At 47.3% G+C, this 25856-nt stretch overlaps 1 protein-coding gene across 3 annotated transcripts in view; it reads left to right on the forward strand.

Annotated features, from left to right (window-relative positions):
- NEURL4 (neuralized E3 ubiquitin protein ligase 4) overlaps positions 1-25856 on the forward strand; it is a 1090504-nt gene that overhangs the window by 361654 nt on the left and 702994 nt on the right. For all 3 annotated transcript variants that reach the window (XM_069645712.1, XM_069645703.1, XM_069645722.1), the window contains one exon: positions 22035-22133. In XM_069645712.1, the coding sequence (XP_069501813.1) occupies positions 22035-22133 (99 nt within the window). The remainder of the gene's footprint in view (positions 1-22034; positions 22134-25856) is intronic.

Raw genomic sequence — 25856 nt, forward strand, 5'->3', positions numbered from 1 at the left:
GTCCTTCACGCGTTGCGGTCCCTCAGATTGTTTATTTTTGCCATCGTCGTCAGACGCTATAACACAGAGTTCTGTTTCGACTAACGCCATTAATTAATACATTTATTACAGCTAGTACTCTTTCTGTTATATTAACGACCTTCGACGAACATCTCAAGTGGTGAAAAGGATGAACGTCCTTGGACAAAGTACTTGACACAACAACACCCTTTCGTCCTTGGAAGGCCATACCGGGTCTCGGCCAGACAGTAGGGAGATTAGGGTGTGTACATATCTTAGGCCACTAAAAAAATGCATTTTCCCACTCTATTTTCGCCCAGCTGCCCTTCCAATTATGGAAAACGCACCATTTAAATTGCAACAAAGAGTTCCTCTGGAAAGACCAGCACTCGGTGTGCAACCTCTGTCTCCAGAGGAACCACGACATGGGCCACTGTAGAGCTTGTCAGCTCTTCAAACTAAAGACTCTAAAGGACCAAAAGACCAAACGTTGGTCCCACTGCACTATGCAGTCCAAGCACATGCCCAAAGGCCGAGAGTCAACGACAACATTGTCTACACGGCTGCACATGGCGTCGAGGGGTAGGTCCACTCGTTCCCTGTCCACTAGGCATTCCCGAACACGATCGCCACACGACAGGCCATCAAAGTCGCGACACAATGACGACGCGGATGCCATGTCCAATACAGCAGCTGAACGTGAACTGTCGGAAGACGCAGCTTTGGACCTCATGACGCCGAAATTCGACATTCCACATTAACGTCAAAATCGGCAAAAAGCACCAAGACATCGAAAATAGCAAATCTGGTGCAAAAACATGTCTCGGAGAGTCTCCTTAAAGGGAGTACTTTAAAAAACTCTTCAAAGAGTCACCATTCACCAGCATGGGGTCTGGCATGGATTCACATGCTCATGAATATTCCTCGTCGAAGGGGCTGGGAATCCTCGGTAAAAGAAAAAAATCAGTTTGCTTCATTTCTGAACTTTCTTTTTCCTAACAACCAATCAGCTTTTTGGAAGAGTTTTTTACTCTGTATTTCTGTCAATCGAGCCTCGTGCTCCATCGATCATCCTTCCGATTAACGGGGAGCGGTTTCCTGGATTCTTCAGAGCCCCTTAGGTGGATTTCGCAGCGTTTCTTTTTTGAAGCTTACAGGAGATTCTTCAAGGCCTACACCGTGTGGATCATGTCGGACAAGAAGGATTCCCTTTCCCTGTTCAAGCTTTGCTCCGACTGCGGTTTGCAGAATGTTTACATGGACTGCAAACATTACCAGTGACTGTACCCAATGCATAAGGAGGAAGATTGTGTGTTTTGCCGTGAGCTCTCGAACCGCATGTTGAAGCATCTGCATAAATGGCTGGAGGAGTGGCTGCAGGCCAAGGCATCTGCACCATGTGGTTCCCTGGAACAGGCTTCTGTGTCCTTTTGAGGGCGCCCCCTCCCACGGGTGTCCAACAAAAGGCCAAGCACCACTTGTCCGCTACCATCAGGAGCACCAATGCAGCGAGCTCCTCGGTGGCCAGGGCGCGTTCGACATACCCAGCTGCATTGGTCAACGCTCCGGATCATCATCCAAGAGGAAGTCGGATCACTCGGGAAAGCTGAAGGTGGCCCCAAAGACGTCCAAGGGGAAGGCCAAACAGCATATGGCATCCGGCCTGCCCTCGACGGAGAAGGCCAAACAGGACCAGGTCTCCGACCTGATCCCTAGGAGAAGGCCAAACAGGACAAGGTGTCTGGGGCGAACACGAAGGCCAAGCAGGACAAAGGGCCTGGCCTAACCAGGAAAGCCTCGTGCACCAGACTAAGGTGGCTCCCTCCATCAAGGTGGTGGTAGCGTCCCATTCGAAGGTTGTGGGGGCGGACCCGCAGGGCGCCCTTCCAAACGCAAGGGTGTCCCTCCCTCCCAGGAGGGATACTGCATTCCCGCCCATTGAGAAGACCCCCTGAGAAGAAGATGCCGGTCATCTCCCCGAGATTGTCCCTTCTGGACGCAAAGAAGGGGGGAGCAGAGGGTGTTAAAGTCCTCGAGGGCATGGATATCTCCACCTCTGAGGAGGAAGAACTCATCTACCTCCAGCCCATCCAGGAGGATGGTGGTGACGAAAGAAAAGTTGGATTTGCGCACTACGATAAGGGCGACGATGACGACCGATACCGTTGAGGAAGGTGTCGGAGCGCCTCAGGATGACAAGGGCCCTAGCCCTGCTCCTACGGCCCTGTCTGTGTCTACACCACAACAGCCTCCTAGAGACCTTTCAATGTACTTTCTCTCCACCCTTCATACTGTTGTATCTTAGATACAGAAGAGGATGCCGGTGACGCTGATGCCCGCTCTCCCAGCGGGACCAGTGCTGACTGCTCCACTGACAGGAGAACTGCCATCCAAGAAGAAGAGGCATCCGCTGCCTCCTTGCCATCCGTCGCTTCCTTCTCTGCTGCCCCCCACAGGTGAGACAGTCGGACACAGCGACGACGACGGGCACCAAAGATGATGGCGGGATGGGGGACCTCCCATCTCCTCCACCCAGATCCTGTCCGCCGGACGAGATTGGATGATTCCATGTGATGATATCCAGAGCTTCGGTGCTCTACCAGCTTGCGCCAGAGGAGAAGGAAGACTTCTTATACCAGTGCCACGAGGCGAAGAGGAAAACCATCCCTTCAGTCCCGCTCTTGGATGACATTTGGGATGAAGGACTGGCGCTTATGAAGAACCCTTCTATGGCCCCAGCGAAGAGGGACTGCTTAGGGAAGACGTACAGGGTGCCGGACTCTGCTCCTAAGTGCTTGCAAGCCCAGCTGTTGCCGGACGCGGTGGTTTCTGCAGCGGTCACGAAGAAGTCATCGGGCTCTACGTCTTCGACAGCGTCCCCCCCCGTCCTGATGAGAAGTTGGAGGTGATGGGAAGGCGAGTGATCTACACTGCTGCGACTACCATCAAGGACTCTAACGCCCTCGCTATCGTAGCGCGTTACAACCAGGAGCGGTGGTTCAAGGGTGCACCACTGCTGGACTTCCTCCCCGATGATAAGAGGTCAGAGGCGTTGGAGATTCTACAAGAGGGCGAGGTGGCATCGGACCACGCCATCACGGTGGCCACAGACATCGCGGTTGCGGGTTTCCGCCAGATGTGCAGTGGCATTTGCCTTCGCCGATGTGGCTGACTCAACACCACCAACTTTCGACAGGAGGTACAGAAAAGGGTTTTGGACATGCCCTTTTACAGAGACAATCTTTTCGGGAAGGTTGTGAATGTAAGGTGGACACAAAGATGGCGCGTGCCCTGCTCACGCTACAGCAGCGATGGCCATCCTTTCTATTCTCAGGAGGCAAGTCTCCCTGTTTTTCACAGGGTTACGGCGTTGGCTCCTCTTATCGCCAACCCTCCAGCTCCTCGGCCCAAGAGACCAACAGGGGCCGCTGCAAGACCTTCGGAGGACGATGCCGGCGTCACCAGGAATCCCAAGGCAGCCCATCGACCTCTAAGCAAGAATGAACTGGCCAGGATGTCGGGCCCCCACCGGTACAACCCGGTGGGAGGCCGGCTGGCGAACTTTGTCAGCATGTGGAAGACCATTTCCACCGACCGTTGGGTGCTGGACGCTCTCACTCACAGACGCATTCTAGAGTTCCAACGGAAGTGTCCCCAAATACCCCTGGTGTCCCGGCAGGAGAACTATGTCCCTCCACTGCTGCTGGAGGTTCGGACCATGCCAAAGAAAGTGGCGATAGAGCTAGTTCCAAAGCGACTACGGGGCTCCAGAGTTTATTCATGGTACTTCCTCGTGCGAAAGAAGACCGGGGGCTGGAGGCCCCTTCTCGACCTATGATGGCTAAACAAATACATAAAGTCCCAGAAGTTCCAAATTGTCACTCTTCAACACGTACTCGGGCCAGCTAGAAGAGGGATTCTTTCTGTCGTTGGATCTGGAGGATGCATAATTCCACATCCCCATCCACAAGGGACACCACAAGTTTTCTGCGCTTTGTCGTACAGGGGAAGCATTACCAATTCAAGGCCCTTCCTTTCGGGCTGAAGTCTTCAGCAAGTGCCTGGTGCCGGCGCATCTGCGATTGCAATGGATCCACGTCTACGCTTACTTGGATGACTGGCTCATCTGTGCCATATCAAGAGACATTGCCGTCGACCACACTGCGAGGACCTGCTGACGGATCTGGGGTTTTCAGTGAATTATGCAAAGTCCTGCTTCCATCGCAGGATGCGCTGTTCCTGGGATCCCGGCTCAACACAGTGTCATGCCTGGCGTCACCGTTGGAAGAGAGGCTAGCAGCCATCCTGGTAAAGGTCCAGCGGCTGCCCGCTCTGAAGATTGCCACGGTGAGGGGCATCAAGTCTCTGCTCGGCATAATGTTGTGCTGCATTTATCTCATCCGACTCTGCAGGTTACAGATGCGCCCACTGCAGGAGTTCCTCGACACCGGTTGGATTTAGGTGTCCGGAAGCTTCCAGGACAGGATCGTGCTCGACGAGGGGTTGATTTCCAGGCCCCACCGCACCAGGAGAAGGTCACAATGGAAGTCTTCGCGCCAGAGGCCTGTGGCTGCCAGAGGAGAAGACGTTGCACATCAACGTTCTGGAGCTACGGGCAGTGTTTTGGGCCCTCAAATCATCCCTGCCGCCCTTCAAGGGCAAGGTGGTGCGGGTCTTCACAAACAATACCACCACAATGTTTTAAATCAGGAAACGGGTGCACCAGATCACCAGCGCTCTCCAAAGAGGCGCAGGACTTATGGCACTGGGCCATCGCCCAGGGCATGTTCCTCATCCCATTTCATCTGGCGGGAGTAAAGAACACGGTTGCCCACTCTGAGCAAGGAGCTTCACTCTTGCCAAGAGTGGGAACTTCGGCAGGACCTAGTGGAGCACCTGTTCCTCAAATGGGGCAATCCCCAGATCGACTTGTTTGTCACAGCGATTAACACCACGTGCCAGAGGTTTGCCAGCCGGTTTCCCCAACAGGGGACCATGGGGGACGCATTCCTATTCCCTTGGTAAGGCCCCTCTCTGTATGCGTTCCCTCCGTAGCCACCGTTACTTAGTTATCAGTTAACTCATCCGGTGCTGGATGATCCTCGTCGCATCAACATGGATGAGGCAGATCTGGTACCAGGACAGTCTCTGCATATCGGTGTCCCCACCAGTCAAACTGCCAGTGGTTGCAGATCTTCTCGCCAGGTAAGGAGGCCCCATTCTTCACCACGATCTCTGAACCTGAAGGCCTGGCTCCTGCGGCGCTAGAATTCGATGGCTACGATCTCCTGGTGGACTGCAAGCAAGTTCTCGCCAAGGCTAGAGCATCGTCTACTTTGAAATGCTACGGACTCAAGTGGATGAGATTTGCTGTTTGGTGCCATGCCCAGAAGATCGACCCTCTGAGGGTAAAGGCCCCTCAGGTGCTTCCACATTTGCTGTTGGCCAAATCAGGGCTGGCTCACGCCTCCAACAAGGTTCATCTGCGACTATCTCCTGCTACACCAGATCCCCAGGATGGCCCTCGTTGTGGTCACACTGGTTGGTCAAGGAATATGTTAAGGGACTATTGCGCTCGTTCCTGCTGGTGAAGGCTCCGGCCCCGGCGTGGGGACTCAATGTGGTACTTAATAGGCTCACGGGACTGCTGTTCGAGCCTATGCATTTGGTTCCAGTCAAGTTTCTGTCATGTAAAACAGCTTTTCTTGTGGCCATCACCTCTGCACGACGAGTGGGTGAGATCCACCTTACTTGACTTTCCACGAGACAAGGGTGGTGCTGCGGACGCGCCCCTCCTTCATGCTCAAGGTGCCGTCGGACTTTCATCTAAAGGAGGCTTTGGTGTTACCAGTGTTTTTTCCGACACGTTTGTCGCCGGCTGAAAGGACTTTGAACACGCTTGATGTGGCTAGAGCGCTGAAGTTTTATGTGGCCTGTGCACAGAGAGTTCCGGAAAACTTTTCAGCTCTTTATGAACTTTGATTATATGAACCATGGGAAGGCCCTGTCCAAGGCTTCCATTTCCAGATTGTTCTCCGGCTGGATCACCTACTGTCACCGGTTTGCAAAGAGACTGCTGCCTGGCCGTCCGAGAGCCCATTCCACCAGGGCGATCGCTGCTACACCAGTGTTCCTGTCTGGTGTGCCCCTGCTGAACCTCTACAGGGCTGCTACGTGGAGGTCGACGCACACCTTCACGAAGTTTTACTGCATCGACAGGAAGTCGAGAGTCGGCCAAGCAGTGCTGATCAACCTGTTCGCTTGATGGTGAACCTGGTGAGGAGGTAAGAGGTGCTTATGTTGAGCCTTTGCCACCTCCCGTGGTTGTGCATGTGTGTACTGCTATGTATTCTTTATTCATGAGCATGTGAATCCATGCCAGACCCCATGCTGTAGAAGGAACAAGTTACTTACCTGTAACTGTTCTCCAGCATGGGTCTGGCATGGATTCACATGCAAACCCTCCCGCCTACCCCTCTGTGGTTCTTCTCTTGGCCCTACTGCCACTTTACATGCTTCGTACATAGTTTGTCGTTCGCTTCCTTGCTGGAAGGGCCGGAGCCCCCGGCAGCTGACCTGATCCAGCTCTCAAGATCAGCAGATTGCGCTGATCTGTGACCCGACGGCAACACAACAGGATCATCTGCCTTTGCCCATGGTAGTGCAGCTCCATCAAGTTTGAATCTCCTGCTTTTGCCTTGAATTCACAACTTCTGTGAAATATAAATCATACAGGCACGCGACTGTCTTAAAATGGCCGCCGTATTCTCACCAACCCACTGAAGAGTCCCCCTGACACCCACGCTACCTTCTGATTGGTTGCAGCGCTCTACTACAGGCCGAGCCCCCGACCGTAGGCGGAAGCCGGCCGTGCACCCTAAGGGCCGCGTCCACAAGGGCCTGTCTGCGGCTGTCGGCTTGAACTCGATTTCCTTGATCATAATAGGCGGCACATTACACCCGAATTGTGAGTAAAAGCAGAACTCTGTGAGCACATTGTATGAATGGCGCACTGACATGATTCAATGTTCTATTGTGTACCTTAACGGTGATTAATGTAAGAACCGATTATTAGACCCAGATCACTAGATGGCTAGTAAGATTGTGTATTATGCAACTGATAGGATCACCATAGCACAAGATTGATTGAATAGTCCTCATAATTACAACGTGTACGTTGTCCCTACTGGAAAATTACACTTCCCTAGCCTTTTACATATGCATGAGCCAGTTATACTAAGAAATGTATGCATGCAACAGAATAAGTTTTTAACAGTACTCCAACTTAGAAAATGAACTCGCCCATGTTATTTTACTATAACAGTTAATGACTACTAACATAGCATCAAATAAACACCAACCGCCTGCAATGTCATCCTGGATTTCCTAATAATCATGTTTCCTTACCGTGCATGGGAGCCCACTTCTTCCCTCATTTAAATGGACTCAGTAAACCTGCATGCCCTAGACCTCTCCCTATCCCATGTCCTACCCCTTTCCTAACCAGTACTACACCAGTTCTCACTAATCATGACCTGAATCACCCATTGGGGGATCCAAACAGCCACCAAACACTTAAGAACATCCTCCGCCCAACTTAGGCCCACCAAAAGTAACACCTCCTCACGTTTAGATGTGCAGATAATCGACCAACCAAGAGTACTGACGCACTCCAACCCTATGTGTGTCAGCAATATAGACGGTACAAAAAAAGAACACTGCAAACTGACTACTACTCAACCCACCATAAGAAATGACGACTTAGGACCAGAATGCCTAAACACCCAACCACCATAACCACTATACGTCTTAAAACCCCTCCCACAATAGGAAGGGGAAGGATCCCCTACCCCACTAAATAGGACCACCATAAAAACCAGAAATCACCAAACCAACCTCAATAAGATTAAAATCTCCCACCCAACACCCAGACCAAGGACCCAACCCATCACAGAACTTAAACTAGCGCTTATCAACGCACGATCCATAGCAGCCCATGCCCCAGAAATACATGATTATATAACTGACCAGGAATTAGATAGGCTCCTGGTGACCGAAACCTGGCTCCACCAAGCTTCGGGTCCCACTCTAGCTATAGCTATTCCACCTAACTACACCATCCTCAGAACAGATGGAACTAAATCTATAGTGGGGGGAGAAGTAGCTATTATTGCTCAAACACATCTCCAGCTAAGAGCATGCCCCATAGAAAATCCTGAGGGATACAAAATGTTACTCACTATACTGGCCACCAACCACTAAACCACCATTAACTTAGTAACAATCTACAGAGCACCTAATAAAAACTCTCAGCCAGACCTAGACATACTGTTACTATTAACCCCATTGATTAAACCCAAGCCAAAATGTATTGTCTTGGGCAACCTGAACCTTGGATTTAATGACAGCCAGGATCTCAAAGCGGAAGCCTTACATAACACCCTCAAAGATATGCTATTCACGCAACTTGTGAACGTTCCTACCCATATTAAAGGTTGAACACTGGATTAGGTACTATCCCTTAACATTTCATTCTCCATAGACACAATCAGCCCGCTGCCTTGGACAGATCACCATAGCATCAAATTCTCCATCTCGTGCATAGGACCTGTTCTACCCAAGTCCACCACACTGAAATCCTACGTAACTAGAAATATCTGTAACCTCACAGCTGAAAACCTCAACCCTTTCCTAAAAAAAAAAAAAGCTTGCAGAAAAGATTACAAATAACCACTGCAACCTTGCAGATACTTGCCTCAACTGCCTCACCAACACAATAGACACCCTAGCACCCTGTGTCACAGAAACCAGACACCATAACAAAAAAACATCATTCTGGTTTGAGCAGGAATTAGTAGCGCTGAGGCGCACCAAACGCCCATGCGAACAAAAGCACAAACTCCCGAAACAATGGAAGCCTTCAACTCAGCCAACAAAATGTACAAATCAGCCATCATTGCCCTCAAAGCAAATGCATTCAATACTAAAATCAGTAATGCCCCCTCAGACTCAAAAGAACTGTTCTCTATTCTCAAAGAGTTAGAAAACCCCATTCCGGTTATCAACCCTGTACAACCAAGTAAAGAATGGTGCACCACTATTCAAGATGCCCTAGCCGCTAAGATCAAACTATTACAAAACAAAATCACCATTAAAACAAATGTTCTGGGAGAAAAGGCTACGCCAGCAATCTCTAACTTCAGCCTCGCAGTTTCTAACACCCCAGTCTTCCATTTCACACCAGTCTACCAAGAAACAGTGCTTAAAATGCAAAAATTTCAAACGATATATTTACAACTTTGACAACCAAAAAATTATAAGTTCCTTATGCCGCAATGACCGGCGTTCGACATGGGCAATCCTTAGGTCCGATGCAAGTGAATTGACCATATATCAGGCATCTACAATAACCGCAGCAACATGGGTCAACTCTTATGTAAATAAATTTGCACTCCCAATGCGATACTCTAATATCATTGTATTGGAACCCGCTACCCCTAAATTACCAATTCCATCATGGTCACTCCAAGACATTGAGTGTGCAATCAATGCCCTAAACTACTCAAAGGCAGCTGGCCCAGATGGTATCCCTCCTTGCGTCCTGAAACAAAATCCAACTCTCTGGGCCAAACTATTGAAATCCCAATTCGACAACGTGCTAACATCCTTAATCATTCCTGCTTCATGGTTGGGGTCAATCATTGTACCCATATATAAAAAAGGGGATGGGGACAATTCCGCAAATTATCGCCCTATTGCACTCATAGATGCAACAGCCAAAGTTTTTGCCATTTTATTACTAAGGGTCCTACAAGCATATCTGAAAAACCACATTTTATCGCGTTTTCAGATTGGCTTTAGGGCTCGGATGGGGACTTCGCTTAACGCAACGCTTATGGCACACTTGCTCGCCAAAACAAAGACTCCTGACACAGGCCCATTATATATGGCCTCGTGGATTTAACAGCTGCCTTTGACTGTGTAGTGCGGTGTCTACTTTGGCAAAAAATGTGGGCAATGGGTATTCCAGGTCACATCATTTATCTAATTGCCAAACTACATTCGAACACTGTGTACTACATTAGAGTAAACCAATCCGGAGCCACTACGAGTCCAATTCCGATTGCACTAGGAATCAAACAGGGTTGCAACCTGGCAGCCACCTTGTTCTATTTATACCTTTGTGGTATAAATGACATCTGGCTGAAACAAATCAGCTACTCAGCTCGCTTAGGCCACCTAAAAATCCAGTGGCTTGCATTCGCTGACGATATTGTCATCTTTGACTGCACACCGTCAGGTTTGCAAACAAAACTATCCCTGTTTGCCGATTACTGCTTGTCTCACAATTTGCTGTTTAATGCTGGCAAATCCTACATTTTCTTATTTAAGAACTTAAAGAGACGCTCTTGTTCATGGCAGTGGACCATCGGCTGCACCTCCATTCCACGGACATCCACAATTAGATAACTGGGTTACTTGATATCTGATTCAAACACAAATACAATGTGGAAGAGCATCTTAAACCAAAAGGCAAAATCCTTTCTACTCAAATGCGCATGATATTAGTTAAATATTGCAAGTTTTCGCTGCTTCCTCTCTTTGAATTCTATCTTCTTAAAGTCGAGGCAAAATATTGTATCCTCTTGATATGTGCTGGACAAATCTAGACCAATTTCTTGATCAGTTGTAAGGACGCATTTGGAAGGGTGTGCTGCGTCTTGCCAATTCTCTTCCAAATGCAGTGCTAAGACAGGAACTAGGACCGACATCATTTTCTGCCCGATACAATTGGCGTTAATTAACAATGCTATTTCCTCCAAAAAACTCTCTTTATGAAGATCTGGGGATGATGCTTAACGACCTTAATCCCCCTTCCATCAAAAACTTCTATAGGAAAATGGAAGCTCTATTGGAGGAGTTAGCACTAATTCCCGCTGACCTGGAATATCGCCAAGCACATGTCAAAATCCGCTTATTTGCGCATGACTGGTGCAAAACATTAAATGCCTTGGAGAAATACAAATCTTATAAAGAAGCGGGAAAATTTGCTACGGCCCGCACACCACATAAACTATATTTACAGCAATTTCCATGTTTACAGCTAGAGATCTGTACTTAAGGTCCAAATTAAACCAACTTCCAACTCTTGAAAAAACTAAAGATTGGACAAAGTAAACCTCAGCATTTTCTGGAGACAGCTGCAGATTCTGTGAAGTGTCCAACTCCTATGAATCGCTTAAGCACTTGACCATTTTGTTTGCCTATTTTGAAGATAAACGCAAATAAATATTTGAACTCGAATCTGTAAGTGACTCGGCCGCCTCAAGAGAATGGCTCTGGATGACATGTATGTGGGGCTCGACTACCAAAGCCATTTTATGGCTTACGCGTTTTCTATCCATACTGAATGTTGCCTTAGAAAAACAAACTGCCCATTACGTAAGTATTCCTGAGTCAAATAGCAATTGAACTATATGAGAAACGGTGACCTTGCGGATATTTTGGATTTAAAATCGTAGAAAGCATGACAAAACTAATCATCGTTGCTGTTAATGTTGTTAATGCTAATTTGACATAGTGAAAGGGAAAACAAGCATTGTGAACACATGTATGAGGCTGTTCAAGAGCAATCAAAATGTAGAAGTTCAAGAAAAGGGAAAAATAATCCTATTAGAATCACTTTTTTGTTTTTGAATGTGTTTTAAGTGTTTTTAAATTTAGTACCTACTAGGTAAAACCATTGTAAGATGATTATGATTGGAAAATATTTCTGTAAAACTATGGAAATGTGAAAATGGAAATTGTAACGGAAAAGAAAGTTGTAAAAGTTTGTTAATCAAACTATAAACAACGGTTTCAATAAAAAAAAAGAAACCGTGCTTAAAACTATAGACAATCTTAAGGCATCTAATTGTAAAGGAGACAATTTCCCAGCACACTTAGTCAAACTATGTGCCCCCTACACTCACACCGCTCATCACTGATTTTGTTAATTTATCCTTCAGCTCCAATCTTGTACCAACCAGTATCAAAAAAGCTTGGGTTACACCCCTACTAAAAAAAATCACTTGACCCACTAATTCCAACCAACTACAGACTAATCACAACGGTCCCATTCCTTCTTAAAATAATATATATAATAGCTTCCAACCAAATACAAACCCACCTCGAACAGAACACCCTCCTAGGAGCTAGACAATCAGGGTTTAGACCAGACCATAGCACTGAAACCACTCTCACCGACCTCAAAAAACAAATAGACTCCATCAAAGATTCAGGAGAAATGGCTATATTGCTACTCCCTGACCTTTTAGCAGCGTTTGACCTGGTTGACCGTGACAAACTCTGTGACACACTAACCAAAGACTTCAACTTCTCAACAGAGTCCACCCTATGGATCAAATCTTTCCTTGCTGATCGAACCTCCAGAGTCGCCATTGGGAAAGAAGCAGCTGATCCTATAGTGGTACCCATAGGAGTACCCCAAGGATCATGCCTCTCCCCTACCCTGTACAATGCTTGTACCAAACTTCTTTTCTCAGCCCTAGATGATATGGGTGTCATCTACACAAACTTTGCAGATGACACCCAGTGTCATCTGCAAAGTTTGCAAGATTCTCCCCTTCTCACCTGTTTCTTTACTTGCGACCTTCTTGGAAGTGGCTTCCTTCTTTCATACTGTCCGAGATTTATACAGGCCTGTGCGCGGGTCTTCGGATTCCAGCGTGAGTTTTACGAGTGTCCTTCACTGGGTAGCGTTCAGCATCCAGGAGGGGGAACCAGGAAGAAAACAGTGTCCAGGCTCGGAGGTTTGGAAGCGTCGTAGGACCGAGCACACAAAAGATCCAGGAAGGAACCGCGGGATTAGGTAAGGAAAGGGAACAAACGGGAACTAGAAATGGGAAGATGGGAACAAGGATTCGAAAGAGAGCACGGAGCGGACTCTGACAACACATGTCTAACTACTCCAAGCAGTAGCGTTGAGACGCGCAGAGCCGCGGGGCGTGGCGGTTTAGTAGGAAGTTGAACATAACGCGCAAGGGTTGGTATGCAGCGTTTCGAAGCTGACGGCCATGTTGGAATGATCAGAGTTCTGACCACGGTGCATCATGGACCATGAAGTCCAGAATGGACGTATTTGGCGGTTCATGACAGTATGCCTCCTCCTAAGCCCTGCACCTCCGGGTTTGCCTGGGTGGATACAATGATATCTTTGTATCAATCGGGGGCCATTCATGTTTGAGACAGGTTCCCAGGTGCGCTCGCTGGGAGGATAACCTTTCCATTCAACCAGATACTGGAGTTGACCTCGTCTGTACCTGGAGTCACATAACCTGGAGACCTTGAATTCAAGTTGATTGACAGTTACTAGAGTAGGTCTTGGAGCAGTTAGAGTGGATTGTACAAATGGTTTTAACAAGGAAGTGTGGAAGACTGGATGAATCCTTTTCCACGACTCTGGAAGTTGGAGTCGAAAGGCCACTGGATTAATAATTTCCTTTATGGAGAAGGGTCCATAATATCTGGGAGCTAGTTTATTTTGTCGCAGATGTCGAGGAAGGAGTTTCGAAGACAGCCAAACCCTATCTCCCACTGCATAAGAAGGGCTAAGCCTCCTTTTGGTTATCTGCATATTGTTTGACATCTTTTCTGGCATTTTCCAGATGTTCCTTGGCGTCCTTGTGGACATTGATCAGTGTTTCAATCCAGGAATCGACCGCAGGAACTGGGCTAGGATGTGGAAGAACGGATGGTAGAACTGAAGGGTGAAATCCTTGACTGCAAAAGAATGGACTGGTCTTCATAACTGAATGATCCGAATTGTTGTAAGCAAATTCAGCTACAGGAATCAAGAGTGACCAATCATCCTGGACTTTGGTGGCGAAGCAACAAAGGTACTGTTCTAGGGTCTGGTTGACTTGTTCAGTTGCTCCATTGGTCTGTGGATGATACCCCGAGGACAACGCGTGCTGGATTCCCAATATTTGACATAGTTGTTTCCAAAACTGGGATATCTGTTGGGGCCCTCTGTCGGATGTGATTTTGGAAGGTAGTCCATGAAGCCTGAATATATGTTCCAGGAAAATCCCAGCCAATTCAGATGAGGATGGTAGCTTGAACAAGGGTGTAAAGTGAGCCATATGTGTAAACAAATTGATGGTAACCATTATGGTTGTGTATCCTCTGGATGGGGGTAATTCCACGATAAAATCTGTGGCGATGATTTCCCAAGGTTGTGTTGGCATTGCTGGTTGGTGTTGTCTTCTGTTATGTTTATTCTGATTGCACACTGCACAGGATTGGACATCGGTTCTTACGTCGTCTTTCATCCTCGTCCACCAAAACTGCCTCTGTATAAGACGGAGGGTGTTGGTGATCCCTCGGTGTCCTGAATGGAGGGTGTCATGGCATAGATTTGTGATCTTATGTCTCAGCTCTTGTGTGGCAATAGCCAGCCGTGTTTCCTTGAAGAGATATCCGTCCTTCATCATGAGGTTCCTTAGATTGCCTCCTTTATATTCCTTTCAGAGTTCGGAAGAAGGTGTTTTAGCACGAATATCCTCCAGGAGAGTAATGGCTTGAGCTACGAACACTGTGTTAGGAAACATCTTGGGAAAGGTTCGAGCTTCAAGGGGTTCATAATCAGGACGTCTGGACAAGGCATCAGCTATGATGTTATGTGTTTCAGGAAAGTGGTGGATTTGAAATTGATATCGGGCAAAAAAGAAGGCCCAATGGGCCTGACGGCTATTTCTGCATTCCAAGGACTGTAGGATTTGTAAGTTTCGGTGATCCGTGCGAACTTGCACCGGGTGTTTGGCACCCAAAAGAAGATGACGACAGTCGGTGAAGGCTTGTCGGATAGCTAACAGTTCCTTCTCCAGGACGGAATAATGAGGCTCACTGGGAGTCAAGTTGCTGGATAGGTATGCAATAGGATGCTCCATCTTGTCCTCAAGTTCTTGTTTTAACACTGCTCCAATGGCATAGTCGGATGCATCTGTCTCTACCAAGAAGGGTCGATCTATATCAGGTTGAGCTAGGATTGGAGCACGAGTGAATTCCAGTTTCAGTTGTTGAAAGGCTGTCTCCTGAGTCGTAGACCAATGGAATGGAGTGTCTTTCTTTAAGAGTGTTACAATGGGATGTACTATGTCAGAAAACGTGGGTATGAATTTAAAAATTAGCAAGTCCCAGGAAGGATTGGATCTCTTTTACTGAAGTGGGAGCGGGCCAAGACAGGATAGAATCAACTTTGGATGGATCCATTCCGATACCTTTGGAACTAAGCACGAAGTCAAGATAATGAACGGTTGATGCATGGAAAAGGCATTTTATAGGCTTGGCCAGGAGCTTGTGTTCACGTAGGTGTTGTAAAACTGCTTGTACATGTTCTTGATGGGCTTGAGGTTCTTTGGAGTAAATTAGAATATCGTCCAGATAGACTATGACAAAAAGGAACAGCATATCAGGAAAGACCTGATCCATGAAGCGTTGAAATACTGCAGGGGCATTGGCGAGACCAAAGGGCATCACCAGATACCCAAAGTTGCCAAAGAGAGTCCTGAAGGCAGTTTTCCACTCATCGCCTTCTCTTATGCGAATGAGATGGTAAGCACCCCTGAGAACGAGTTTAGTGAAAATGACAGCACCTCTCACTGCCTCCAGAATGTCTGAATTAAGTGGTAATGGATAGCGGTCCTTGAGTGTGCATTGGTTAAGGCCATGGTAATGCAGACAAGGTTGGAGTTCCTTAGTGTCTTTTTTAGGAACGAAGAAGAGAGAAGCACCGGCTGGAGACTTGGAAGGTCGGATAGTACAGTTTGTCAAATTGATGTCCAGATATTCTCGAAGGGCTTTCTTTTCAGGTTCAGACAAAATGAACATTCTCCCGAAGTGAATTACCGCAGCTGGGTCTGTATCAATGGCACAATCCTCGGGTCTATGAGGTGGAAGAGATTGAACATTGGCTGTTGAAAACACATCTGACTAAGTTTAGTATGTCTGAGGAATCTGGATAATGTTGGATACAGTTACGACTGGTTGCTTGGGCTCCTGGAAATTCGCTGAAGGACTTTGCAATGTGGCAACAGATAAACAATGGGACATACAATGTTCTGAACTGAGAAACAAGGACCCTGCTGCCCAATTGATGTATGGATTGTGTTTCTGTAGCCAAGGCATGCCTAAAACCATGGGGTAGTGGGCAGATTCTATGTTATCAAATCTAATCATTTCTTGATGGTTGTTTATCAAAAGTAGTATCTCCTTGTTTTGGTGAGTTATGGGTCCAGAAGACAAGGGTCTGCCATCAATGGCCTCAACAGTATGCACTCTCTTTGGTTTCCCGGGCAATGTGATGGCTGACAACCCAATCATGATCTATGAAAATTCCCATGGCTCTGCAGTCCACGATGGGGTAGGATTCTTTTTTGGAAGGTGACAGGAATGTCTGTAGAATTACGAGATTGTTCTGTCCTGGAGATTTCAAGGAAGGAATAGATGAGGAGCAGACATCTTTCTCCCGAAACTGTGCTCCACTTACGATCGGGAGCTGGCGTTTCCCGAACGCCGAGGTGGCGCTACAGGACACTCTCTTACAAGGTGTTTATCAGAGGTACAGTACATGCACAGTCCTGTATTAATCCGACAGATCCTTTCTTGGGGAGAAACTGGTCCTCGGAAGGCGCCTAGTTGCATGGGTTCTGGATCTGAGGTTTGTGATAGTTTCTTTTTGGCAGGGGTAACCTGTGGCTGCCTTTGGGGATGTTGACTTGGACTTCCTTTTCTCTGCCTTTCTTTCCTGGATCCGGAAATCAATCTGTAGGGAGAGGTCCATGAGAGCTTGGAAGGAGCTTGGGCGAGCTACCCTATCTAATTCATGCTTTATCTCGTCATTCAAACCTCTTTGAAAGAGGGTGAAGCTGGCTTCTTTGGACAAATCGGCTTCTTTTACTAGCTGTTTAAAGCGAGTCACATAAGTGAGCATATCCTGAGTTCCTGGTTGGAATTCAAACAGTCTTTATTGTGCACTGTAAACAAGTTCTGGCCGATCATACATGGCCTTAAGGGATTCCACAAAGCCATCGTAATCATCCAGGAGAGCATCACCCGTATTGACTAAGGGAGTTGCCCAGGTTAAGGCATTGCCAGTGAGATGAGATATCATGAATCCCACCTTTGCTCTTGGGGTGGAAGAATAGTACGGTTTGAAGGTAAAATGTACTAAACCAGAATCAAGGAAGGCACGGAGGGTTTTTGATGAGCCATCTTATTTGTCCACTACTCCTCCCAACAGGACACTTTCTTTGGCTGCAGAGTCATGAGATAAGACTAACTGCTTTAATGCCGCATTCTCAGCCTTGAGGTTCTGGACTTCAGTGGTTAATTCTTGCATACCTAGCATGAGGTCTTGAACTGCGGCTTCCATATCTGCCTTTGTATCCGGTTTGAGGTGTCTCAATCTGTCACAAGTTTCTCCCCTTCTCACCGGTTTCTCTTTACTTGCGACATTCTTGGAAGTGGCTACCTTCTTTCGTACTGTCCGAGATTTATACAGGCCTGTGCGCGGGTCTTCGGATTCCAGCGTGAGTTTTACGAGTGTCCTTCGCTGGGTAGAGTTCAGCACCCAGGACGGGGAACCAGGAAGGAAACAGTGTCCAGGCTTAAAGGTTTGGAAGCATTGTAGGACCGAGCACAGAAAAGAATGGACTTATTCGGCGGTTCATGACACCCAGATTTTCATCCCCATCACGGGGGACTACATACAAGACTCCCAATCTATTAATAAAAATATACGCCATTATTCAAAATTGGATGGCACTGAATAGTCTTTGTCTTAATGACGAGAAGACTGAGATCCTCATTGTTGGCTCCCAATCTAGAATAGGTTCCCTCCACACCGATATCACTCACATCAATATTGATGGGACGTCGATACCAGTTCTAAAGCACATAAAAACGCTTGCCGTCTACCTAGATGCTAACCTCACCATGTGCAAACGCATCAGCACTCTCATCCTCAACAGCATACACTGCTAAACTAATTGCGCGTAGCCGTCAGTATCTCACACCCACAAACTGCATAACTCTAGCCAGATCGCTGATTCTTACAAAGTTAGACTACTGTAACATACTCTTTCTAGGAACTTCTAACACAACATAAGTAAATTACAATTGTTGCAGAGTAAAGCTCTTAGAGCGGCTCTAGGCATAAAGAAATCAGACCACATTTCAACTATAAGAGAAAATCACTGGGTGCCTATAAAAGCCAGAATCATGTTCAAATCACTATGCGTTTTCTAAATGGATCACCAACAAAGCCCCCATCTACCTCAGGAACACCATAAAGAAAAAAGCCACTAATAGAACACTCAGATCTAACAATAAGTCTTTATTGGAAATACTGTGTCACAAAAGTACTAAAGCAGAAGGGGAACAGTGTGGCCCCTACCATCTGGAACTCCTTACCACTCAGAATAAAAAATGAAGAAACCTTGGCCAACTTAAAAAATAATCTCTGAAAACATGGCTATTCATTCAATATTGATGATCTAGACCCTCCTGCTACCTCCCTAACATAACTCCACCCGACCTATCACTTCACCAATGTATTTTGTTTTTTATACACCTCTGAATCTTGGTTTACTCCTTTTATTTAATATTGTATACAAATGTTTATAAGCTGTCTGCAACCTCGTCGTGATACCTAAGGGTCTGGGCGTGTAACAAATGAAATAAATAAAATAAAAATATTATAAAATACCAAATCTGAAGATGGCTGCCAGGGGACGGTCCCGGAGGCCTCGGTAGGCCCAAAAATCACGAATAGGCCTCAAGGTGAAAATCCGACCGATAGGCCCTCTAACGCTGCGGTAGGCAGTAAGTCTACCGATAAACCTTCGGACTCACTAACACATGCCGATTCAGCGGTAATCGAACACAGTATCGCAAGAATTACTTCGGCGGTTGGGCTTATTCCTGTTCCGCCGAAAAACATGGGACAGGCCGCGGACAAATCTTTAGATACGCCATTGTGCCCCGATTCTCGCAATACCTATGAGGACAGTCACAGGCCTCTTTCCAACACCCTGAAAGCCAATTTTCGGCGCCAAAGGGCAGAAGACAACGCTTTTCCACCCGTAGGCCCTTCTGGGTCCTCTAAATGGACAAGGGAGAAATTTGAAGGGTGTATGGACCGTCTTGAAAAAATTATCAATTTTTCTGAACATCCTTCTCCGAAAAGATCTTGTGGAGAACCTAATCTTCAATCTGTGTCACATTTCCAAGAAGATCAGCCCTATGTCCCCGTCCATCATGAAGACATCGTCCATATGGATACTTATCAAGACATTTACAGTGAAAATGAAGAACCTTCCTTCCTACAGAATTACAATGAGCACCAAGATCTGGTAGTTGTCTTGCTAGCCCTCGTTCTCTCTGCAGTGGTGGTCAAGAGAAAATCTCTTGAAGGGGAAAACCTTCACCACCCCTGCAGTGGAAGCCACTCTCACGACACATCTCACAGGGTGGGGGGCTCACCTGCTTCAGCAGACAGCACATGGCTGTGGTCCCCACAAGTAGCTTCCAACCATATAAATTTACTGGAGCTTTTAGCAGTGTTCAAGGCATTAAAGGCCTTTCAGATGCAACTACAAGGGAAGACGGTGCTGATTCTAACACAGCACTACAGTCATGTATTACCTGAACAAACAGTGGGGCACTTACTCTCCAGAGCTATCTAAGCTATCCCAAAACTTTTGGATATGGGCTCTCGGACACAAGATGTTTGTTGTCCCAACGTGTTCCAGGGGAACTCAATGTTCTGGCAGACGTGCTCAGCAGAGATTTTCCTCTGCCCGTAGAATACGAATGGTGTCTGCATGAAGACATTGTGGCCAACGTCTCCGCAGAATGGTGCTTCCCAGAGATTGACCTGTTCGCAACTCGGGAGAACGCCCAATTCGAAGACTACGCCTCCAGGTACCCCCAGAACCGCTCCAAGGGGAACGGTCTCTGGATAACATGGTCAGGGAAAATTATCTATGCTCCAAACCCACCCCCCGACTCCCCTTCTCAACAAGTGTTAGGCAGAATTACATGCAGTACCCTTTGGGAACACTACACACAATTAAGACTACAAGTGACAGTACAATGTCACCTTTGGTACAAGCCTGTACTACAGTTATATTGGAAGCAGTAGCGGAGCAGCCAGACTTATCGTAAGAGTAAGTGAGCAGTACAAGTGTTTACACAAGGAACAGCAATTACTATGCTTCAGGCAAACACTGACTCAAGGTTTCTAAGTATAATATATATTTATTTACTCAACAGTTGTATAACATCTCAGTATTATAAGCAAGATAAACATCAAAATCAAAAATACACCACACCACTTCCCTTAAATTCTAGACAAGTTAGGCTCACAAAATGAATTGGGAGCAAAATGGCACTCCAGCAATTTAAAAGGGAGGGAAAGACAAAGTTATTAGAAATTAGGCGAAACTAACAGGTAAGTAAGCAGGACAACTGAAAAAGAGAGACTACAAGGGTAGAATCAGATAGAAAAGGCTTAGGGCCAATGTCAATGGTTCAAAAGTCTTTTGCTCAAGATAATAGGTTCAGTGTAGATTGCAGTAAAGTTTGTGGCACAGATTCTGGACGAGGTTGGTCGGTATAAAAGTTAGGTAAAAGAGAAGGACAAGCCCTCGGATTGGAGAAAGATTTCAAACACTTTCACCACGGCTGAGCGAAACGCACAACCAGATTTGCACAGTACCTTAAAACGGAGAGGGAGCTGTAGCTGAGGTGGACGTTCCTGGTGGTTCCTACAGGCTCACGGTGCCTGAAGCGAATGTCAGACTGACAAGAAGTAGGAAGACTGTGGGGGGTCCTGCGCCACCCAGGGAAGAAACCAGCAGCACAGCAAAACAACGAATAAAAGGTGCGCTCCTTAAAACCCAAGCAGTGTCCGACCTTCCTGGCTATCCGGCCCACTGTAACTCTGTACAGCGAATTCGACCAGAGGAGGGGTCCTGGCTTGCAGTTTGGGCGAACTGGTTGGTCCCACCAGCACAAGGTTTACTTGTCGCCACTGTGATATTGAGAATTTCTTCAATGAAAAACACTCATTCTAGGTCTGATTGGGACAAGCAATACTAAGACATCTTTTCTCTACTGTTCCTTCGCACAACCCACCTCCAGCTCCGGGTGCTGCTCGCTAGTCTATGCTCAGCATGTGATTCTAAGCAGATTAACAAGCATCAGAAGACATGCATTACTTACCGTAATAGCATTTCTGATGATTGTATCTGCTTAGATTCACATGCGCCCTCCCTACCTCCCCGCTCGGGGTGGAAGGGACATAGAGGTCTTACTATTTTCTCTCTTTATGTACTCACTCACTATAGCCTTGGGCTCCCTCATGGCAGAAAAAATACAATCGGAGGGACCTCGGCGCGTGAGCTATTTTGGGTACACTACACGTCACGATAGGGATAGTGTTACAGACACGCCTATGCCGATGTCCCCTTTCTGTCCCCGAAAGACAAGATGCAATACTCCGCGGTTACCACTGGATGTCGGACCATATGCACAGCATGTGATTCTAAGCAGATACAATCATCAGAAATGCTATTACGGTAGGTAATGCATGTCTTACGGTGGTTGGAGTGACTTTATAAGGTCTAGTATTGTTGGGATTTCACCAGAGGCAAACTGAAACAAGAAGAGGTAGTGAGAAAGGGAAAGTAATTTAGCAAGAAAAAGGTTTACTTGTCGCCACTGTGATATTGAGAATTTCTTCAATGAAAAACAAGCTAAAGTTTTCACTCAATTGATATGGTGAAGGTACTTCATGAAATCATGGTTTGGAAGCTGAAAGAGCTGTAAATTGGTTATCAGCTGAATCAATTTAGGATGCCCAAAAATGGCTTCTTGAGTTCCCTCCTTGCGTTTCTCTCCCCTCACATTAGGCACTCGTACTTTCTCTTGTGCTCATTCTCAGTGGCAGGTTTTCTTTGGTCTTACAGGTTGGAAATCGCATCGGTGTAAAACGCTGTCCTGATGACTCCATGCACATCCTGCTGGATGGAGAAGATATGGGGCCTGCTGCAACTGGTGTTGCCAAGGTATTTTATTATTCACCGTAGGTGCTCTCGCCTCACTCCCTTTGTCACTGATGCCTTATACAGTGTCCTTCTCCCTACCTTCCCCCATTAGTTTTCTCCTCTTTGTCTCTTACTGGACATCATCTTAACCCTTTTCCCTCCCATGTACCGTTCTGTTCATTTTCATTATATCTCCTACTGCTTGTCTCTTAGGTCTACTGAACTCTTTTGTTTATTGCTCTGCCATTGCTATTTAATATCACTGAGTAGCTCTGTACATGCTTTAGATCTCCGAACTATTTTTGTCAACATAATAAATGTTTCTAGATTTTTACAAAAATACATGCATCTCAGTATTTTTTGTTTTAACTATTTTCCTCCAAAAACATGTCTGTCAGCTGTTTTGATTGGTTGTAGTGCACTTTAAGTAGCTGCCCAAGTTGTAGCCAGAGTTCTTTCTCTTTCTCTTCGTGGGCGCTCTCAACATGGAGTCTCTGGATTACGAATACCCTGAGTTTGAACAACAAAATTAATTGGTTGGCTGCCAAAGATTTAAATGAGTGGGGACTGGAGGTTTAAAGTTAGACCGTAAACCTGGTTTTGGTCTGTAAGCTGCCATTCTGCACAAGTACTTGGTCAAATGCTGGGAACTGATCCTGGAGCATCAGGCTGGACTATTTGAGATAGGTGACAAAAGCTTAAACTCTGAACCAGGCGCTGAAGCTCTACCTCCGACGAATGCACAGAACCTTGCATGGTGTTCCTTTGTCCTTGATCTAGTGGGGCTAGTGGTTCTGTACTGAAAGCATGTTTTTTTATTTGGGTGATTTTAGTTAGCAAAGTTAACTTTCCACACTGATTCTTAAAAATGTACATATATGAAATTGAAATGCATTATTAAAATGAACATCTTTCAAATAGTCTACAGTTAATCTGGTCTTACAGCCAAGAAATAAAGATATCCAATAAAATCAACCATGTAGCAGTGTAAATGAGATTCCACAGTGAATACAACGCAGTAGATGGTGACATAGGTCTTCTTCAGATACAATTTTGCCAAAATTGAGCTGTTGGTATTGTTTCCATATTGTGTACACCTCTCCCAAGAAATGTTATATAACGTGAAGTGACTGCACAACATTGTGTTAAGAGATGATGAGCTTTCTAAACTCGTAGTGGAATCGCAGCTTTTACAGGTTCTTTTGTCCAGGAAGAAACCACATCTAGCACCTATAATAAATGATGTAGGTAATTGAAGCGTAATAGCATTATAAACCTTTGCAATTGATTATTCAGGCATATCATTAAATATTTGGCAGGTTGCAGAAATGTTGCATCCCAATCTCTGCATAGGTTTTTTTGTGCTAACAAAACTGTGTGTGTTGTGATTCCAGTACCACCTTTGTGCCCTAATCCATAATTGTCTCCCAAGGGCCCTATAATCTAGGGACCAATCTGGGAACCACTCTATTTCATAAAATGCATGACCGGAGTTAATGGAACAGAGGGTGTAGCTGTGCCTTGTCTCATTAGTCCCAAACAGGCCCATGATTGTGTCTTCATGTGTAACAGACGTATTCCTACGTCCCGTCCCCTTTCCTCCATACTGCATGGGTGTCTCTCGCTATGGACGGGAGACAGAACCCATTTCACCAGAGGAAATCTTCTTCGCCTATAAATTTAGAGACATGTGCTACCCTGACTTCGCCCACCAGCGCCACACCACAGTCCTCTTTTCCGCGTCGACTGGAGCGGATCGCTTTCACCAGCGCTTCTGGGTTTGGCTTCAGCCTTGTAATTCCACACGCACTTCCCCGGATACTGTTTGTCTTTTGGTCTTCAATCAGGTACTCGGTCCTCTGGCGCCACACTCCTCCCCGGCGCATGTCGACGTCAGCGGACTTTAACAGGTTTCCAGCTTGCGAAGGGCTTTTCCCTACATCCAATCCCCATGCTCTTTGCCTCCGCTGCCTTGGCCCCGATCATGGCTGGGAGGTTTGTACCGCGTGTGACGGGCTTATGCCGCGCGCTCTGAAGAACAGGTTAGCTCAGTGGAAAGAGCTCTTCCAATGATCGCCTCCAGAAGACTTGAAAAACTTAGTCAAGCAGAAGTCCAGGCCCAATGTAGGGCCACATTTTTCATCCGCACTCTGCAAGGGCGACTCCTTCTCAAGGAAATGTCAGACCGGGAGCGACCTTCAGGTTCTGATACCAGCGCAGGTACACAGGCTGCTTCATGTACCGTACGCCAGGCTGAGGGGTCACTAGATCCTGCCGGTGACATCGGTGAGGGACTGCAAGGTTCTTTTATTGGGTGTCCACCTGAGGGGCTACACCCTACTACTGGCCAAATGTCTGAGCGGGAACCTGTACGCAGCACTACTGGCAACACTGCTGAGGGCACGATGCCTACCAGGTCCTGTCCTGAGGTAGGCCTCAGGCTCAAAGGCCAAGAGTCCTGGTCGATGCCGGGCCCAGCGTGACACAGGCATGTGGCATGCACCCCGACAAGATGGCCACCGTGCCAGACAAGATGGCCACCGTGCCAGACAAGATGGCTGCTCGTCCGACGACACCCCCTTTTGCAGAGCAGGTGGGAGAACGAGTTTCAGGGTGGGACTGGTCTTCGCCAGGTACGTGGCTTACAGTATATACTTCAGTGTCGCAGGGCAGATGCACCCCGCAGGCAGCAAGGCAGAGTACGCCCAGGCCTCCGCAACCTCAGGCCCCTGCTCCTACTCCCGCGCCACCTAGCGCCCACCTGCTGTGAGGACAGGTTTTTGAAAAGTTTCTCACGCTTATGAGGTCCCCTCAGTGGGGTGCCATCCTTCAGGATGTGATCAGGGACATGCTACCATCAGACCCTCCGTCAGCACCCATTGTAATTCCTCCTATGGCTCCAGTGCCTCAGGCCCCGGCACAGCCCCAGCTGTCCACGCCGGGCCCCCAGTTTCCGGCACCCTTGCCTCCTGTAGCCCAGGCGGTTCTGCACCAGCTTCCACAGCAGCCTCCAGCTCCAGTCAGCACACCTCAGCCTTCGGCGCCCAGTAGTCCTCCACCTGTTCCGGATCAACAAGATACCCTGGCGGAAACCAATGAGGAGGAGGATCCGAACACGCCTTCTTCGGCCAAGGCATTCCATGAACAGCTTGCAGGTCTGGCCGAATACTTGGCTCTTCCACAACCCGAGGCGGGGGTCCTGGCCGAGGGCCTCACTCTACGCCCCATGTCTAGAATAGGAATTCCGATGCAGAAGGACGTGGTCTCCTTGGGCAAAAAGGGATGGCTTAAACCGCATTTGCCGCAGCCTACCGATCGCTGCCTCGGCACCAAGTACAGGCAATTGGAGGGGGATCCACTCTTGGTGCCGGCACACCCTCAACCGCACTCCTCTTTGATTGCCACGGCCTCAATCTACAAGCCTCAAACTTCCTTGGCTACCTTGTCCTTGGCGATCCTAGGCAAGGAGGAGAAGATCTTGGAGGCGTATGGAAAGGTTGTCTATTCCAACGCCTCGTTGCACCTTTGTCAGTCTAATGCCGACGTTATGCTTGCAACCGTTAATCACAGGCTTTGGCGGGAAATAGCGGAGTCCTTCTGGAACTGCGGGGCTGGCAGAAGCAAAGATGGTGGCTCAAGACATCATGGAGTCCACAGTGGCTCATATAGACGCCTCAAGCCGTGCCATCTACATCGCTACGGACATGAGAACCGCCTGGCTTTGGGCCACCAAGTTCAACCCAG

Source organism: Ambystoma mexicanum, chromosome 1p (genome assembly GCF_040938575.1).
Source record: "Ambystoma mexicanum isolate Mex_15411 chromosome 1p, UKY_AmexF1_1, whole genome shotgun sequence".
Classification (NCBI taxonomy): Eukaryota; Metazoa; Chordata; class Amphibia; order Caudata; family Ambystomatidae; genus Ambystoma; species Ambystoma mexicanum.